We start from the raw sequence: 20,000 nt of genomic DNA, 5'->3' as shown, positions 1-20,000 counted from the left end.
ATCAGATGCCTGTAGAGGGTGTATGTTGATTTTTCAACCAGACTCCAACTCTCTTCCGGTATGGAACAGAGATATGGGACGATGTCAATTTCTGATTTATTCATCCCCTCCAAAGCCAGACCCTTTGAAATAAGTAGATTGGCAACATGCTGCTTTGCTGTTTCTGTGGAAGAGGGTAAGAGGGATAAAAACAAGAGAATATGCTCTCAATAAATGCTTCTTATCGATGAAAAATGCAAGTAACACAATTGAAAACGTTTCGATGTTCTTTGCAGTAAGTTAGAGAAACTAAAAGTTGAAGAGATAAAACTGAATCAGCAGAATAGTATCAAATCAAGATTCTCCCGACGTTCAGCAAAGTCGAGCAACCAAATTGCATGAAATTTATAACATGACCAATGCTTTCGGAACAGAAAAAATGTTATTATCCATACCCAGGTGGTCCTTTTCTAACGATCCTAGATGGCTAGACTTGGCCATTTCACTTAAATGTCTTGAAAGCCAGAGGGGTTGCAGAACCAGGAAGAGTGACTCTTCTCTTATCAGCAGGCCCAATCCTATGGCTTCAAGTTGCTCAGCTGCTTCCCTGCAAAAAGACTCTCTCTGGATACCACATTCTGCGGCAAGGCACTTGATAGAAGTCTCGTCGAGGGTCTCAACGCCAGATTTCTTCTTTTCCGCTACCTTTTCGACTAGGCACTCGAATCGGTTCGACACGAGCCTTTGATATGTTGTGGAGTGTTTCACCAGTAAGAAAATTTCATCAAGGAGTTCACGATGTTCTGAAGCGAAGGTGATCTCAGCAAAGATGCATCTTTTCAGCTGTGGGTTTATCTTCTGAAATGGTTTCAAATCAATCTCATTGGCATATGTAGCACTGAGATTTACTCCCAAAAGGATCACGTTTGATGAAGGAGCTGAGAGGAATAGCTGATGAAGCCAAAGGCTTAGATTCTCCTCGGAAAGGTTGCCTTCCCAAACGTAGACATAGATTCCACCATTTGTCACCGAAGCCATCTGAAAGGCCTCTTGAGTCTGTAAATCAGTAGTGACGCTAGGGACTCCCCATAACTCAATTCCTGGATCTCTGACGGCGATGGCTTGCTGGAGAACACCTCCAACTTCTCTCAAGCACTCGATGTTGGAGCCGACCAATGAGACTTTAGTCCTTTTCAACACCGCACCATTCTCTGCGATCACCTTTAATGGGCTTCCAAGGATGTTCTGACCATTTCTTGTAAGAAAGACGTTGAAGACACCTTCGGAATAGAAAACCACCGAGGCAACGAAGGCCCCGTCAGTTGTGTGTGACCTTTTTATAGTACCTTTTGAATGAATTTTCCTTGCATCATGCGAAGCAAATGATGTCTCGGCACGAAATTCCTGCAATAAAATACATACAGTTAAATGGCATTCCACTTTATCAGTACCGCCGACCAGTGCGCCGCCTCAGTCGGTGACCATTGGAATACCGACCGAACCAACACTCAAGATCTTTAAATAACTGAGGGAGAAAGTGCTGCCTTTTGTAATTGCATCCGCAAATGGTTAGACTTTCAAGTCTTCTCGAGAAGGACTATAAACCGCAGGCCCCGTTTCAACACACTTAACTTTTTCATAAACTCTGTCACAGTGGGACGTTAAAGATCCCACACACTATTCGGGACGAGCAGGCCACGAAGTTCCCGATGTTGTGGTCTGGTCTGGATTATTGAGGCCAACAAGGTTATTAGTGTTGTGATACTACAGTAAAAACCCGCGTATAGAGCGGTTTTCAAATGAGTGTCGTAAAACCAAACCAAAGTAATTACTTTGGCCAATCAAAAAGGACGGAGACAATCCAGTAAACCAATCAAAACTCAAAGTAATCACACTAGCCGACACAAAGCGCGGGAAAATGTGCACGTGAGAGCCACGATTGATTTTGGTTTTGCTTCTGATTGGTTGAAAAAGTGGCGCGAGAACTTTGAACCAATCACTGAGTCAAGTAATGCAAAACCAAAGTAATTCGCTAATTACTTTCGACACTCAATTGAAAACCGCTCTAAGAAACTAGATCTTTCCAACTTTGCCTAAATAGGTTCTTGTAGAAATGGTATTTGGTGGGATTTTAGGCTACTTAGGTTCTTAAATAGGTTCTTAAGTTGATAGGGGCACTAGCGAGTTGCACAGATAACTATACTACAGAGCATATATGATATGGAATAGGTATAGCCGTGAGTGCTGTATTAAATAATTATCTAGAAAACAGTTTAGATGATAACCATACATTGAATTTATTTTTCCAAAGTACTAGCATGCATTTTAGTTCGTTCTTGGAATCTTACTGACTGAGTGAAACCTATACTAAAATTTCTTTCTGAATTTTCATCGCTGCCTTCGTTTGTGTAAAGAAGAAGCTATTGAAAATTTTAGGTTAAACAGGTCCTTATGAAAAGGGACTTTAAAATGATAATTTAAGCCTAACAGGTTCTAGAATTTTAGGTTCTTAACGCGGGTTTTTTACTATATCAGGAGCGAGCCTCATTAAGTAAAGTGTTTACCTGACTTACGCAAACAGTAGAGCGTTTTCTCATTTGCCGAATTGGTCCCCTCAAAAAAGAGGTAAAACTTGAGGTAGGCAAGAAACTGTTACAGTTGTCAGTTTGTTCAAAGGCTAGTGAGGCTGCTTTAATAAAAATACTTAATTGACCACTCCCCATAGGAGCTCTTCAGGGTCAATGACAAAAACCTCGCTAGAAAGCATGATGAAATAACAGGCCAAGTAAAAAAGCCTTAATATTAACTGAATGAAAAAAAAAACCGGGTGAGAAGATGCTCTTACCTCACATAAGCCACCGCCAGAGTTTCCAGCCCTCTGAATAATCTCGACTGTTAGCGGCTGTCCAACCAAAGCAAGGTGATGACCAGCAACTCCAGCATCTCCTGTAAGTTTCACCTCATATCCCACGGGAGCGACAGGTCTATTTTCCTGTTGCTTTGTGGGAGCTGCGAAGTTAAAGGGTTTTGTTGGTGATAGTTTCCTCTTTATCTTTTCTCCTCTTGAAAGATCAAGCTGACCCCAAAAATATACCTAAAGGACAAGAAAACAACGAAAATTCAAAATTTATAGGTCGCAGGATCAAATCTGCTGCCTTTGCAACAACATCTGCAAATGGGTGGAGTCTCTAGTCTTCTCTGGCAAAGACGATAAACCGACGTATACGCCCCTTTTCACAACCCTTCAATGTTCATAACCCTGCGGGACGTAAAAGAAACCACACGTCATTCTCAAAGAGCAGGGCACTGAGTTCCCGATGTTGGGGTCTGTCTGTTGTATACTCTATTCTCTGTTAAGCTTACTGAACCTCGGAGTTCGACCTGTGTAAGTTACTCCATCTACTACTGCTGACTCTCAATGGATCTTGTCCTTTAATGTATAAATGAAATATTTAGTTTTGAGTGAAAAAGTTTGGAAACATCCGCTTTTTCCTCTGCTCACCAGCAAAGATCCACCTTGAAAGGGACCATCAGCGTTGTCGGCACCCAGCTAGCAGCAGGGATTTTAATCTTATCGCTTTTGTTTTACTTGCCGTTACACGACCGTCTTTACCGCTGCTATTTTCCTTCCCCGCAAGTAAAATCTCTGACGCGAAATGATAGTTTCTTTAGCCTATGCTATCATTACTGCGTAAACCCTTAACTTGTATTAACATTCTTGGAAGTGAAAGTACACAGCGCGGAAAAGGAATTACGGAAACTACGGAGGAGCGACGCATAGCCTCCCAATTCGGTGCGGTGCGGGTGCACGAAAGTTTGCTCTGTTGTAATCTGGAAATTTTGAGACCAATTATTGTCGTCAATATGCCCATGTTACTATCAAGTCGTTACAGAAAGAAAATAACACTCTTTAAGTTAAATTGCTGCCTTGAGGAAGAATTTTGATGGTTTTCAACAGTTTGTGAAGACAAGTGAGGCACATACTTGTTCGGTGGACGAAGAGACATCGACCCATTTGGAGGTCTATGGCAAATCGTATGATAGCCTTATCAAATTCCAAGAGGAGGCAAGAGGAAAGCTTAGCTCGCTCTGGTCCCGCCTCGATGAGCTGGCTGCCAAGGTGGACGATCAGTTCACTCGATCACTCTCGATCAGTTCCTACACTACAGTTATCAGTATAACATTAAGATCCTTGGTTATCCTGAAACTGATACCAACAAATCAGCTTCTACAAACACTGCTTTATGCCTAAAGTTTTTTAAGGAAACAAGAGTGGACATTTCATGCTATGACATTGACATTGCCCATCGAGTTTCCAAAAGAAATGCAACTCCTTGTCCAAGACCAATAGTTTGCTAATTTACAAGAAGGATTATCAAGGAACAAGTCACGAAACAAACGGAATGATGCTTGCAAAGTTACAGCAACTTCTGTTTCAATTCTGTTGGTATTCCAGCCGACTGCTCTTTTGAAGACGTGAGGTTATTCGACCATCTCACTCCCCAAATCCAACAACTTCTGGTAGATGCCAAGAAATTTCAAAATCGGAATGGCTACAAATTTTGCTGGGCGAAGAATTTTGTTGTTCATCTGCGTCAAACCGAAGATTCTCGTCCACTTTTAGTCAAGTCTCGTGCTGATTTAGAGAACTTTGTGGAACGACAAGGCCGTCCTTTGAGCTAAGTAACTTCTTTTATCGTTTTTAGTTTACATGTTTTCTTGTTTCTATAATGTATATATATATATTAACGACTGTACTCTTATTATTGATTGTCTTTGCAATATTATTGTGTGGCAAATAAACTTTCATTCATTCAACAGAACAAGACTGGAATGCGCAAACAGTTAACACAAATTGTCCAGTTACCGTGAACTTCAACTACAGTTAAACTTGGGGAAAACGGTGAGAGATTACCAGAAAGATAAATCTGTAATATAACTTAAAGTTGTTTGTTGTAAAAACTCATTATTAATGCTGCTAAATTTGCAAATGCGAAGAACGAAGCCCTATTACTGGGTTATCACGATAAGGGATTATTTATTTATTTATTTATTTTCTTGAAGGAGACTTTATTCAAATTCCACAGTTTCACTTGCTTCCTTAATTTCGTTCATCCAAAGGTTACAAGATCAGCTCTAAATCATCTGAAAAACGTATTACAAATCACAGTTGAACAACTTATCATCCTTCCGTAATCCTGGTTTAGTTCCTTGCAAACTGTTAAAATCTGCCGTGGCGAAGACAAAAAGACACTTGTTCCTTGAAAACTGTTTAAGTCTGCAGTGGCAAAGACGAAAAGACTTGTTCCTTGAAAACGGTTTAAATCTGCCGTGGCGAAGACAAGAAGACAACATCTGTCTGTACTCCAGTTCTCTCAATGCTCAAAAATCTAAAATTCCGTAATTGCGTATTCTGTAGTCCAGTCCAAAGTTCTAATTTTACCATTAATAATCTTGATTCTAGTATTGGAGTAACTTGGGCTTTTACTTTGTGTAGAAGACGCATATGACGTAACAAAAGCTTTAGGGGTCTTTAGGGATTTAGAATTCTGATTAGGTATTGTTTCACGATTTTTGTTCTATTGTTTTACGTCATGTGTGTCTTCTACACGAAGTAAAAGCCGTAACTTGTACAAAACGTTCCACAATACCTTGAAATCTCGTGAAGAAAAAAAGCTGAAATCCAGTAGTCCAGTCCGGGTTCATAGCGCCAAAACTCTCTCAATCATCAATTCAAAACTCAAACAAAAGCTACAAGTAGTAAATAGTTCTGAGAAACTACAAAAGTTCGTCATGATTCTACACTCGAGCTGAACAAAAAACTATCAAAAACAAAACCAAAAAAACCTAGTGAAAAAAGTACCGTACGTTGTACAATGGTACTTAGCCCTTGGCCCAGAAACTAATCTTAGCCAAAAGGCCGAGAAGCGATCAGGATACGGGATATTTAAGTAAAAACAAAATTACGTTCAAGTTTTCTATCGTAAATCGAAAGTGACATCGATTTTAGCGGCCGCCTGTGATCAAGTTACCTTGCGTGTTTAATACTAACAACTCAAGAAACAAACGATGCATCTGTGACAAAGTGACGGCAAGTCACGGGGTTTTTGTTAGTTTGTTTTTTCTTACTTTCAAGTGTTATAAAGTTCGACACAAAGATGACAATCGTTGATGCTTGTTGATGCTAGTTCGACTAGTTCAAGTGTCAGCTGAAGTTGAGCTCCTCCGAATGGGGTTAGTACGTGGATTGAGGACCACTGCGAAGTTTATTTGGCCGTTGGCAGCTATTTTCGTACTTTCTTTCTTCGCCAAAACGGCTGAACAATCTGGTTCCCGAGAAATATTGGAGTATTCGTTCCAGGCAATTATACTTTTAATGAAGTATTCCCTCTACGCAAAATAATGTTCACAGTGGAACACACAAGAACGAAGCAAGATATATAAAGAAAGAACGTAGAAAACTCTCCTTACTTTAAAGCTTGACGTTCTCGAAAAAAAAAAAGTATCTGTCCAATAGGTTAATACTATGTCAATCATGGCTGGCGGAAAGATTCCAAAATAAATATTTGCTCTTATCTAAATATCTGAAGTGTGTCACGATGGCCCAGTGGTCTAACAGACTACCGTAAAGGTTGGGAAAGGATGGGTGTTGTAATCGCGGCAGGGAAGTTTGAAAATACTGAAGGATATAAAGATAGATTCACCCGATCGGAGCTTAATTCGATACCCGTGGGGTATGCACATTTGTGACTACCAACCAAAAACAAGGCAATCGACTGGTTTTAGGACGTGGTATGCCTTCGGCATTCCAAGTAAAAAGGAATCGTTCCTGGCACAAGTATTTCTTGAGGAAAAAATCAATTAATAGCGGTAAAGATTGATGCAAAAGGTAAGCAAAACAAAAGCGACGAAAAAAAAACATTCGCTAGTGGGGTAGCGTCATCTGCTAACCAATCGAGTTCTTTTAGTTTCCGTTTTGGGAACAAAGCTCAAGTTGCCAACATAATTATGAAAAACAAAACAAAAAAGGCGAAGACACATCATGAACGTCATTTCAGCGACGCAAATCGCTTAATCTTGATCACCGACACTTTTTGAAAGCAAGAAAACATTACTCGCCTTTCCATTTTCTGTAACAACAGAAGTACTTGCCCATCCACAGCATACATTCTTCACTCTTTCAAATTCTGTCAATGGCACTAACTGGAATATTTGGGCAGATTTAAAGGAACCAATGCCAAGCTGACCCGAGCCACCTTCACCACATGTGAACAAAGTTCCTTCGGTTGATAGAGCAGCACAGTGGCTTGCTCCACAGGCAATTTGCACTATTATCTCATTGTTAAGTTCCATGTGATGCATCACGTGACCGCCTGGATACCAACTATATACATCGCCGATGCTGGAGCAGAATAGAAACGTGCTGAGAGTCGCTTCAACTGCAATAACACCTCCACAAAATGATGGTATAGGGACAAACTCCAATGCTGGTAGACTTGGAGGTTCAGTGTGTTCCTTCATATTTTGGAACAAGGCATGTGTGAGTTTCTCAGACGGAATGTTTTGTCCCTGTGGTAAAAGTTGATAAACCCACAAACCTAGGTCTGCGTAGAAGATCTTGCCTTCTTCATCAACGCTGACCAAAACAGACTCCACTGAAGAAAGTGTTATTAAGTTGGCCTTGTTGCAGGTTATCAGTGGTATGGTATCATCGGCAGCTTGGAAATCAAAATCAAAATGCACTCCTGCACAAATGAACAGCTCGCTGTCAAATGTTAATGCAACGGTAAGCTCGACGAACGAGTTTTTCAACAACACAATACATGTAGTAACATCACGAATACTGATGTCCTTCAGAGGAATTGCGTTCTCCAGCTTCTTTCCATAGTGGCATTTACCCCACACAATTACGTCGGCATCTTGCGTCAAAACCATTGTGTAGTTTTCGTTACAACAGATCTGTTCCGCCCTAAGATTAAAATGTAAACGACGCTGACCAAAAGTACCAAAGAAAGAATTTTTTTCCGCGATAACACGGAACATATAAAAAATCAGGCGACGGTGGCGATCAAATGAAGATGACATAGAAAGTAGTAAAAATGAAAAATGACTGTTGAGGGAATTCAATTAAGGGCCCACTCAAGTGTTTTTTTTTTTTTGGGTGGGTTGCTAAGGATGAAATGGTTGAGCAATTTGAGAGAATTTGGCATTATTTTGGTCAGTTTCCAGTTTTGTAAACCAATGACCCTACATATGACGTCTCAATGCCACGCCCATGGTCACGTGATCAATAAGAGAAAATTCCAAATTTGTCAACGTGCTACACAATTTGGGTATTTAATCAGCGGTTTGATAATTTGTATTCGTTTTTGCATACAGCCAAGCATGGTTTTCTTTTTATTTTGAAAAATGTTCTTTTTACAGAGGTAAACGATACTGAAATACCCATAACATTTTCAAAAAAGGTGATTTGAAAAAAATCAATGCTTAGCTATATTCTGTAAGTCGGGCAGAAATTTAGCTTTTTCTCAAACCGGAAGTCAGTTCGTTTACGCACGCGCAGTTGATCTGACAGCAAGCGCGAGGAAGAGCGAGGAAAAACCTTCTATGCAAACGACAATTAGGAGATTGCCATCAAATTTCCCAGGTCAGTGAGTGGGTTTTCCGGTCACCTCACGATATGATGACGTCAGTCACCGGAAGTAACATTTCACTTCCTTAGCAACGCGCGAAAGATCCGTCTGTGGGCCCTTAAGGTGGGGTAGGGAAGCTTGTCATTGTCGTTCATTTGTTGTAGCCGCATTTACCTTGAACATGACAGTGATCAGCTCGAAAGCTAAGGGTCACTCTGGTCATTGCGCACACCTCAAGTTGTTCTTTGGCTACATTAGATTACTTTATGTCTATTTATGCTTTCGTTCTTACAACAGTGCATACGGCGAGAGCTCCTGAAATTTAAATTGACCAATCAAACTTCAGCGAGTGGGAAAAACTGTGCTATCCGACGTCACGTCAATTGTTCGCGATTAATGGGCCAGAAAAGCGTTTAAGAGATTCTGCGGAACCTTTTTTGCCAACAAACTTTGGGTCCAAAACTGGGTTGCCAGCTAGCGGCCATTCGAACGTCAGCTGTTGTGCTTTGGCTGTTATTCAGTTGTGCTTTTTCTAACTATTTTAAGACGAATTCAGTTTAGTATTTTCGAATCAAGTGTAAGAAGACGTCAAAACCGTATTGATAATGTATTTATTTGTGTTAACTCCGCGAAAAAAGACTTTGATGACATCCTTTCGACAGGGTAGATCGATCACAACGTCGTTTGCCCACGGAAATACACCGTTTCCGGTGAAAAAGCAAAGGACTGACAGGATAGCACAGTTTTGATTGCCGCGCGCACTGCGGGCGCGGGTTCCGTATGCAAGGAAATAATATACATGCAGTTGAACCCCGTTATTTCGAAGACGCAAGGGAAAGAGAAAATAGCTCGAATAAGCGGGGGTTCGCCGGGAAAAAACCGGTTCAGGCTTCAGCACAAAATACTGTACACGAAATATATCGAGACCCTTGGAAGGCCTTTCACGTGCGTTTGGTCTCTCCGTCTCATTCTCTCTTTTTATCCTTACTGCTCGGTCACTTGACAACCAAAACTACGGCAATCGGTCTCTAAAGACCCAGTGTTGCTTCCAATTCTCCTCTGCCAGTCCGTACGCAATAAGACTGCAGTTTTCCAAGAATATCTGTGCAGTAATAAGATTGATGTATGTGCATTAACCGAGACTTGGCTATCCTCAGACGATGCGGCGGTTAGAGCTGAATGCACTCCTATTGGATACATGTTTCATGATGAAATACGCTCTCAACCAGTTGGGGGTGGTATCGCTCTGTAGTGGTCACTTAATTTCCGGACATTTGGAAAGAGGGTTTAGTGAGACCAAAGTTAAACAAAGTCAACATGGATCTGATAAAGAAAAATTACCGGCCCGTCAGCAATCTCGCATTTCTTTCAAAGATCACTGAAAGGGCAGCTGCACTACAAATCTTTGATCACGTGCCGTCCAATCAGATGCTTCCAGAATTTCAATCAGCCTACCGCAAAAATCACAGCACGGAAACTGCCTTACTGCGCATGCGCAACATCATACTCGTCAACATGAACAAAAAACAAGTCACCTTACAAGCAAGCACCTGCCAACTGCGCACAGTTATGCCGATGATAACGGTATCTATCTGGCTTTCAATCCAAATGATGATTCTGATCAAGACGCCGTCATTGCAGCAATGGAAACGTGCCTCTGTGACATCCGCAACTAGATGATCAATGATAACCTCATAATCAATGATTCCAAGACTGAGTTTATGCTCATTGGGACTAAGGCGCAGCTACAGAAAACTAAAAGCGCTACTCTAACTATTGGCGAATCCATCATCTCTGCGAGCACGGAACTCCTTAGAAACTTAGGGGCCTGGTTTGACTGCCATTTCAACCTGAACTTCAACATAACCAAAACTTGTAGGAGTGCTTTCTTCATCTACACAATATTAGACGCGTCAGAAAATAACTAAGCATAGAATTTGCCGAGAAATTAATCCACGCTTTCATCACAAGCAGATTGGACTATTGTAATTCACTTTTATACGGAAAACCCAACTGCGCTCTTACTAAACTGCAGCGCGTTCAAAACGCAGCTGGAAACTGCGTACTGCCATATCACACCTATATTATACAAATTACACTGGCTACCTGTAACGTTGAGAATAGATTATAAGATTATTACAATCACTCATAAAGCAATCCACGGTACAGCTCCTAATTATTTATCATCTCTTGCAAACTTTAAGCCTAATTCATCCTACAGCCTCAGATCAAATAACAAATATTTGCTTTCAAATCCAAATATCAGGACTTTCTCTACTCTTGGCGATCGAGCATTTGTAGCCGCCGCACCAAAACTCTGGAATAATAATCGCCGGTCCGTTAGATCTTAGATGCACTTCCGATTTAAAGTTTTTAAACCTAATTTGAAGACACTTCTTTTTAAAAAAGCTTTTTCTGATACAGTATTGTAATTCATAGACTAGATAATTATTCATTCATGTAATTTTTACTATACATTGTTATATTTTACATACTGGTAATATATTGTTCTTTTATCGTAAGGCGCATTTGAAAACTGCATAGTTGAATTTGCGCGGTATAAATAAATGTTATTATTATTATTATTTCATAGTCATACTGTTCAGCTTAAGGTTTTACCAGCTGGTAAAATTGTGGTGTCGGGCAACAACAAGTTGCCAATGAACACCAAAATGTTTCTTTTCCCTGTCCTTTACATTTCCGATACTTTTTTCTTAGTATCCTTGCTGATCCCAGCAATGCAGACGTCTGGATTAAGGTAATTGATGTGTCTACTCCTATGCCCTTTAACTTGCCCTTCAGTCGCAAGGGCACTGTTTCTAAAGCCCCCAATACAATTGGTACGACTTTGGTTTTCACTTCCCACATCCTCCACAATTCTCTGGCCAGATTTTGATACTTTTCAACCTTCTCGGCCTCCTTTTCTTTTGCTCCACTGTCTTCTGGAATTGCCACGTCTATTATATGACAGCTTTTCTTGCTTTTGTCAACAAGCACTAGGTCTGGCCTCCTAGCCTCGATGTTATGGTCTGTCCGTATGCTGAAGTCCCAAAGGAGTTTGTAGTTCTCATTTTCCAGTACGCTCTCAGGGACGTGACTGTACCATTTATCATTCCGGTGGAACCCGCATTTTCCCGACAGATCCCAGTGAATTGCCCTGGCTACATTATCATGTCTTTTCTTGTATTCTTTCTGTGCCAATTTTGAACAACCGCTGACGATGTGACTTACAGTTTCATTTTTGTCTCTGCACATTCTACATTTAGCATCTATCTGGTATTTGTCAATGGTTTTAATATAATTTGTCGGTAATGCTTGATCTTGTGCAGCAATTATTAGTGCTTCTGTCTCTCTCTCAAGACTTCCTTGCTTCAGCCAGCTCTTCAGTCTCTCTTACAAATTGTCCATGTAGAGGCTTTTCTTTCCATTCTTGGGTGTTTTCATCCCTTCTTTTTACTTTAAAACTGGTTGCCGTTTCCTGACTTCCAGTAACCTCTGCCCTAACTGCTTTCACCAGTTCTTCTTCACTCGATTGGACATATGTTTCCAATGATACCCTTGCTTGGTTTATACAGTCCTCTACTGATATGAGTCCTCTACCACCGTGCTTCCTTGGGACGTAGATTCTTGCAACACAGTCTCTTGGGTGCAGGCCTCCGTTCATTGTTAGTAATTTTCTTGTTCCTAAGAATTTATTATTATTATTATTATTATTATTATTACAAAATGTTGTAAGCAGTTTCCACGCATTTTTCGGCAATGAGCCTGGACCCTAGTTAAACATACTCTGGGCTCGAAATTAAAAATATATAAAATTAATGTCGCAATTTTGCAACAAGTGAAGATATGACAATTTACCCGCAAGTTACATTCGCAAATTAAATTGTATCATGTTTTGTAATCGTATGGGAAATAGAAGCCCGCAATGGGTTGCTGCGGTCCAACCACAGTACAATTTTGCTTCATATCTCCGAATTAAAACAAATTTCATGACAAGAAACAAAATAATTTTTTATCGCTTTATTTATTTTAGCGAAAGTTGCGGCAAAATGCCAACTGCTGACCCTTTTATTTCAACGGTAAAGTCTGGTCGCAAATTAGAGACTCCTCCAGGTATTTCAATCGCAAAGGGAAAAAACTCAAGCGCAAACGCGACTGCATTGGTCGCAATTTCGAGTCTTGATTTACCATAAGCATGTAAATACATTGGACGGGCCTAATCATTAGTTTTATAAATTGTTTAAATTTCAGAATAATCAACGCATGTTCACGCATAATATGGCCAAAAATTTCCGCATAATCTTTGATTTTTTTCCGAATCCTATCAGAAGCCTAGTATCTAGCTTACAATAAATATGATATAAAGTATGAATAAAGTAACAATTATGGCAATAAAATTATACAGATGAAAATTACAACTGATCAGTACCTGATCATAATCTTTTAAAGTTCATATGCCATTTGGAATTCAATAGGTGACTTTTAAGAAGTCTTTTCAAAGACTGTACACTATTTGCAGAGCGGACTGCATTAACTAATTTATTCCATAACGATGGCGCAGCTGCGGCAAAACAACGATAACCAAGTGGACGTAGAGTTTTTTTTCTGGGTGGTTGCAGTAAAAATTCTCTAGACGATCTTAGGGCGCTTTCCATTTGACAGAACTGACCGGCCAGACCAGGCATTTGGGAGGAATAACTCTAAAACGCCTTCAAATTAACAAACCTCGAGGATGATATATACTGCTTTTCCACAAGGATATGAGGGATTATCGTGCAAGTGTTCCTTCAAATTGTTGCATTTTCTTTGCAAAATGACGGGTCTGGCCGGCCAGTTCTGACAAAAGGAAAGTGCCCTTAGTCTTGTGGGTAATAAGTTCGCTGAGATACGCTGGTGCAAGTCCATGGATAACTTTGTAGGTAATAAGTAGGATCTTAAACTCGATGCGGTATTTGATAGGTAGCCAGTGGAGTCTTCTTAAAATTGGTGAAATATGATTGAAACGAGTTATCTTACAAATGAGCCTGGCGGCAGTGTTTTGAACACGCTGGAGTTTCTGCAGTTCAGTGGCAAGCAGGCCGTAAAGAATAGCACTGTTGCAGTAGTCCAAACAGGAAACGACAAAGGCATTAACTAAAGTTTGAGCATTATCGAAACTCAGAAATTTCCTGATTCTTCTAATATTATGTAGATGAAAGAAAGCAGATTTGCATGTCTTATAAATACGAGTATCCATTTTCAGTTGGTAATCCAGCCAACATCCAAGATTCCTGACTACAGTGGAAGATGAAGCAGTCGTACCCCCTACATACAATGTTAAGTTCGACAGTTGCTGCCTCGTCCCTATCTCAATGAATTCCGTTTTGTCATCGTTGAGCTTCAGCCGATCTATTAACATCCATTTTCTGATATCAGCAACACATCCCTGCATAGCTTCAACAGTGTCAGCGGCATGTTTAGGATCGGGCTTGAACGCAATATAAAGCTGTGTGTCACCGGCTTAAGCATGAACTTGTGGAAGATGACGTTCAACGATGGTGAACAGCTTGCTGACATACTACGATTCTCAATTGAGTATGACACTAGGGAAGTTTGGTGACAAAGTTTCATCGTTAAAGTTACCATGTTGTCAAGGGCAACTTGCTTCGTTTCCAAGGGTAACTTTTCGGGGTTTGACGTCATTTAACTGGTAACGGTCGCCAGTTTGAATTTAACCGTTACCATTTGTAGATTTTGGCGGGCTCATCGCTCGTGACGGCAAGACCCTAAAAGTTACTCTTGGAAACGAAGGAAGTTGCCCTTGACAGCATGGTAACTTTAACGCTGAAACTTTGTCACCAAACTTCCCTAGTGTCATACTCAACTGAGAATCGTAGTAGATGACAAACAGAAGAGGACCGAGACAGGATCCTTGGGGGACCCCATCCTTTACATCAAATTTCCTGGATGTATGACCGTGAATAGATACTGATTGCGTCCGTTTGTACAGGTACGATTTGAGACAAGAGAGCACGTCGCCAGAGATGCCAAAGTCCGAGTGAAGTCGATTCAGCAGAATAGAATGGTCGACAGTGTCAAAAGCAGCGCTTGAGACTAACAGAACCAGAAGAGTGAGGTGTTGTTTATTAATATTCATCAATATATCGTTCTGAATGCGAGATAGTTCAGTTTCATTTCTGCGGAACTGACGATAGGAAGACTGGGCTTTAGGGTAGAGATTACGCAAAGTGAAGAGAACGTGAATCTGGTTGAAGACAGCACGCTCAACAAGTGTAGAGACTAAGGTGAGATTTGATTTGGAAAGGTGTGCTCTGCATTTGGTTCCTTAAGCTTTGGTTGAACAACGGCGTGTTTCCAGCTGTCAGGAAAACCTCTTGAAGAGACATATTAATCATCCTACTGAGAACTGGAAGTAAAACGTCTAAGCATTTGTAGCCAGGTGACGCAGGCATGGGGTCATCACAACAGGACTTCCTATTTGAATTAGCAATAAGTTTAGTAACGTCAACTTCAGTGAGAGGATTGAATACGTCAAAACAGGCAGGAGACACAGAGCTGGCAGGGTATGACGCATCTATGACATCCACTGGAAGTGGCACTGTCCAATTTAGACCGAATGACCTCTACCTTCTGAATGAAAAAGTTTCCTATGTCATCAGCATGTTGTACCCTATCATCTTGGTAGCCTTGAAATTTAACGCCGCCTCATGATTTAAGATAGTTTTTGCTAAATTAAACAATTTGCGAGGATTGTGACTGTTCTCCTGTATCAAGCTGAAATAATACTCTTTGCGAGCCTTTTTATCTTGTTTTTCTTGGCTTTGTTGATCAGAACATCAGAGTCTTGTTTCGTTCTTCTCCGGTCCATTTCCTTTCAGCACAGCGGCGTTCTTTTTTAGCAGTCTTGATTTTTTGACCAAACCAAGATACAATAGGTCTCTTTGTTAATAACTTGTTGTCATTAAGGTATCGTTGTAACACTTAACGACGTCATTAAATTCAAGTGATAGCATGTTGTTGTTACATATATCTGACTTTGATAGTTCATCTCGTAGAACGTCAATGTTAATGGAGTTGATTTTCCTATCAGAAATTTGTGACTTTTTATATGAAGGTTTCTTAATATGAACAGTACAATGGAACGGCATGTGATCCATGGAGGATAGATAAGCAGTCGGTCAGAGCTCCTGGTGACGATAAGATCCTACGTGTGTCCACTAACATGTGATTAAGTCCAATATAATTTGTTAAGGAGCTGACGAAATCGGTATGCACCGGGGGTCACTGATTCCATATGGTTACATGAATGTTGAAATCTCCTGTAATCAAGAGATGGTCAGCACACAGGACAATATATTCCATATAATCAGCAACTACTTTTGCTACTGGATGAGACTCAGAATACGGTGATCTGTAAATAATGATCAGATGGATGCGCTGATTTCCAGATATCATGTTCCATTCTGAGTATTCGAAGGACTGCAATTCACCGGAGGCCTGCTGGGTGGCATTTTCATAATCTCTGAACATTATTCCAGTACCACCACCACGACGGCCAAATCGTGAATTATCCAGAAGGTAGATTGGGCAATTCGAATTGTGCGCAATGGGACAATTGTCACGATGTTCTGACAGTGTCTGAAGTTAGTCAACCACCTTTTAAATTAAACATCGAAATAAAAGGAAAGCATCAAGTCCATAGGAGATGAGAATTAGTTCGAATAAGCGGGAATTCGGAATAACCGAGTTAGAATTAAGTGTAGTAAAACGACTCCAAACTGAAAGGGGCAAAACCAAGGGAAATGAACATTTGCTCGAAATAGTGGGAAGTTCGAAATACCCGAGTTCGAAATAACGGCGTTCAACTGTAGTTAGTTTCGTAAATAGTGCATCTACGCAATAAAATTGAAACTTGAAGCTGCCCAAGTGTATTAAGCTGACCAACCTAATTATTATGCATATTTTTATTTGAAGGAAAGCATCTGTCCAATGTCCATGAAACTTGGCAAAAAGTTTGTCATCGGTGTTGTTATTAATTTGCCAAAATATTTTGCATCACATTTTGGTCATGTGACCCTAAAACAACTTATAACGTTTATATCCTTTACTCAAAAACGGGGAACATTTATACTCCAAATTTTGAAACAATTTGGTATTAACACGTTTAGTACAACTGTGCCTTCCGAATGCCGCCTTTTAATGTGGTACTCTGTATTTATCTATTAAGATATTTGGATGTTATCATGTCACGTGATCTTTTTTCCTCAATTGTTCATTGCTCTTAACATGTGGACATAATTAAAAGGCAGCATGACAGAGCCTTTAGAATGGGTCATCGAATAATTATATAAGAAACAAGATTGATATAATGTAACTGAATGTTCCTCATTTCTAAGTAAAGAAAATAACTGTTATAAGTCGATTTTGGGTCACGTGACAAGAATGTGATACGAAACATTTTGGAAAAGTTATAACAATACCGATAACTAACTGCCTGTAAACTTTCATAGGCCCTGGACAAATGCTTTCCCTCCAAATAAAAATATGCATAATAATTAGGCTGGTCAAGCCTTAATACACTTGAGTGAACGGAGTCCCAGGCCTCTAGGAACTGAATATTTACATAACCGCAGTCTTAGTGGAACGAAGATTGCATTTTCCGAATGAAACGTCCAATTTTATGGAGGCTTAAAATAGTTTCTCCTTTTTTCAAACAAATAAACATATTCTGTCCTTAGATAAGTTAAGGTAATCACATCAAAACGAAATTTGGCGAGGGTATTAAGTACCATCATAGATTTTTCACATCATATTTTCCTCCAAAATAACGTTACCATGGCAACGATATAAGGCATTTGAGCCTTAAAATCAAGATATATTGTCTTCTTTTAAAAAAACGGGACGGTGATATCTTCCCATCCAGCGTTACCAGGTAATGTTAGAAGTAATCTCTAAAATATTTAAAATTCAACAAAATCTGTAGGTCGGTTTTTCAGAAAAATAATTTTTTTAAATGTGAAAGACAAACGTTTTAAATTAATCTAAGCTAACACGCCAAAAATGCAAAAAAGTCACCGTCCGGAAGCAGAGATATAAATGAGTTAAGTTGCAAAATCAGGAAAAATGAGGGGGTTACAGGATCGGCATTTACGCATGCGTAACCCGCTGATTCCAGTGCACGAGCGAGTGAAGCTACAGGCCAAGACAAACGAGTTTAAGTGACCATTAAACCGTGTGTGTACAATTTTCGTAGTTTTCGTGAATAGGAGATGTCTATTGATATTCTTTATATATAGGAATCAGAAGAGAGGTGAGCGAAATTAGCGGTATTTGTTTATTTCTGGTGACCAATTTTGAATCATGAGCTGACGCTAGCAGCTTTTAGAATTGCGCGTGTGGCTTACGCGCGCGCGCTCAGCTGAAAACCCTTTCGAGCCTCCTTCAGATTTTTAGCTAGTGTGAGTACATTTTATTATTTCACATCATTCTAAACAGAATACGCACCTGACTTCGCTTCCTGCAGCATTCTTCCCAAGACAGACCTTACGCGGTATATCACTGCCCCCAGAGTCAGTAAAGTAACCAAGCTGCCCAAAAGCATTGCTACCACACGTGTAAACTTCTCCATCCTTTGTTAAAAATGCAGTGTGCTTGTCACCAGCTGACACTTGCGTGACAACGTTTCCGGGGTTGTAAAGAGCGTTAATACATACTGGAGCAAAGAGATTCTGACAGTGACCCACACCAAGGCGACCATGGGAGCCCCTCCCCCAAGCATAAGGAATTCCAGAATAAAGAAGCTGTCCGTCACCCGTAAAAACAGTGTGATGAGTGCCGCAAGAGATGGACCTCACTTTGATACTGGAGATTTGTCTGACTTTCTTCGGTGATGCAGCAAACTGAGTTAGCTGTGGATCTGCACACTCAAGACCCCACTGGTAAAGGTAACCTCCCTTCATTATGGCAGCAGCGTGATCACCTCTTGCATCGATGGCTTCCATGTTTTTCAGTGTCGTGACCTGCGTTTGAGAAAACAGATCAACCGTTAATTACCTCTACAAGAATTGTGATGATAATGTTTAATCCTCTAATTGGGAACGGGGTTGCTTTTAACCAGATGTCGATTTTAATGAGGGAGGAAAACCGGAGTACTCGGAGAAAAACCCTCAGTTTAGCTCGACCGGAACCACGAACCTATGACTAGGAGCGACAACTCCAATACTAAGCCTATGTCACGGCATTTTTACAGACCGATCTATTTTTAGACTACCTTTTCCCACGGAGAAAAAGGGCAGTTCCGGTTCGGTGACGCTATTACGTCAAGGTAGTTTTTTTAGGATTGGTCATCGAGCTCCTAGGAAAGTCTCACTCACGGGAAATTCAATCTAAAAATAAATTGATCTGTAAAAACGCCGTGACAGGAACTGAAAGCGATGTTGTTCGCTCCTAGTCATGGGTTCCTGCTGGAACTCAACCCACATACGGTTGCAGTGGTGTGAGACGTGGTTGATGACCACAAAGCTATCCCTGACTTCCTCACTGTTTCGTCAATTGCAAAGAATATAAGCATATAAAGCTAGGACGCACCAAAGTTGGCAATTGTCTGTCTTCTTCATCGCCATGGCCCAACTTTCCGAATGCCCCCTTTCCCCAAGAAAACACCTCGCCTTCCACGTTCAACATCAAAGTAAACTCAGCACCACAGGCAACCTGCTTGATTTGACAGTCAATTGATGCCAAGGGGGTGGGAATTGATATATCCTGTCGCTTGAGACCAAGAGCTCCACTGTCTACATGGCCCCACATCGACACGATGTGTTTGTCCCCTTCTAAAGCCACTGCGTGGGCATGACTGCAGGACATGTCTACAGATATCACTTGCTCAGCAATTTGCGAGGGTTGGAGTTGAAAATTTCTCTGAACGACGACTCTTTGGGAAGCTGTTGTCTTACACATTTTGTCGGAAGCCGACATCAGGCCAACTTCTGAGACTCTATCCTCACTCTGGAGGAGCATGTAAAATAATCCGTGATTTCTTTCCCAACCAAACTGATCACCTATAATTGAAAAAGAACGGTCCTACCGCGTCAGTTATGTTAAGAAAGAAAAAACATAACCATAAGCGTTTATGCATCATGTATTCAATAATTGTCTCTTACCGGGAGTCACGTCTTCACCCATTCCCATTTATTTCAATAATACAATACGTACTTAATTGACCGCTCCCCATAGGGGCTTTTCAGGGCCAATGAAACACAATCAACGAAACAACAGAACACAACAACTACAACACTTAAGAATCCCAACTGGCCGGAGGCAAACCAGTTGGCTATTTACAAGTGCAGCTGGGAAGTTGAACCAGGGACTACCAGGAACAAATTCAACGAG

At 40.6% G+C, this 20,000-nt stretch overlaps 1 protein-coding gene across 1 annotated transcript in view; it reads right to left on the bottom strand.

Annotated features, from left to right (window-relative positions):
• Window positions 1-20,000, bottom strand: part of LOC138029550 (uncharacterized) — a 54,628-nt gene that overhangs the window by 16,841 nt on the left and 17,787 nt on the right. The window contains exons 4-9 of the mRNA XM_068877268.1: window positions 19,200-19,669; window positions 18,117-18,631; window positions 7,099-7,948; window positions 2,825-3,073; window positions 435-1,383; window positions 1-163 (exon numbers count right to left, since the gene is read on the bottom strand). The exon at window positions 1-163 is cut by the window's left edge and continues 488 nt beyond it. Coding sequence (XP_068733369.1) covers window positions 1-163; window positions 435-1,383; window positions 2,825-3,073; window positions 7,099-7,948; window positions 18,117-18,631; window positions 19,200-19,669 — 3,196 coding nt within the window. The remainder of the gene's footprint in view (window positions 164-434; window positions 1,384-2,824; window positions 3,074-7,098; window positions 7,949-18,116; window positions 18,632-19,199; window positions 19,670-20,000) is intronic.

This window comes from Montipora capricornis, chromosome 2 (genome assembly GCF_036669925.1).
Source record: "Montipora capricornis isolate CH-2021 chromosome 2, ASM3666992v2, whole genome shotgun sequence".
NCBI classification, from domain to species: domain Eukaryota; kingdom Metazoa; phylum Cnidaria; class Anthozoa; order Scleractinia; family Acroporidae; genus Montipora; species Montipora capricornis.
The sequence above is the reverse complement of the archived record's forward strand: the minus strand, read 5'-3'. Positions and strand labels throughout refer to the sequence as shown.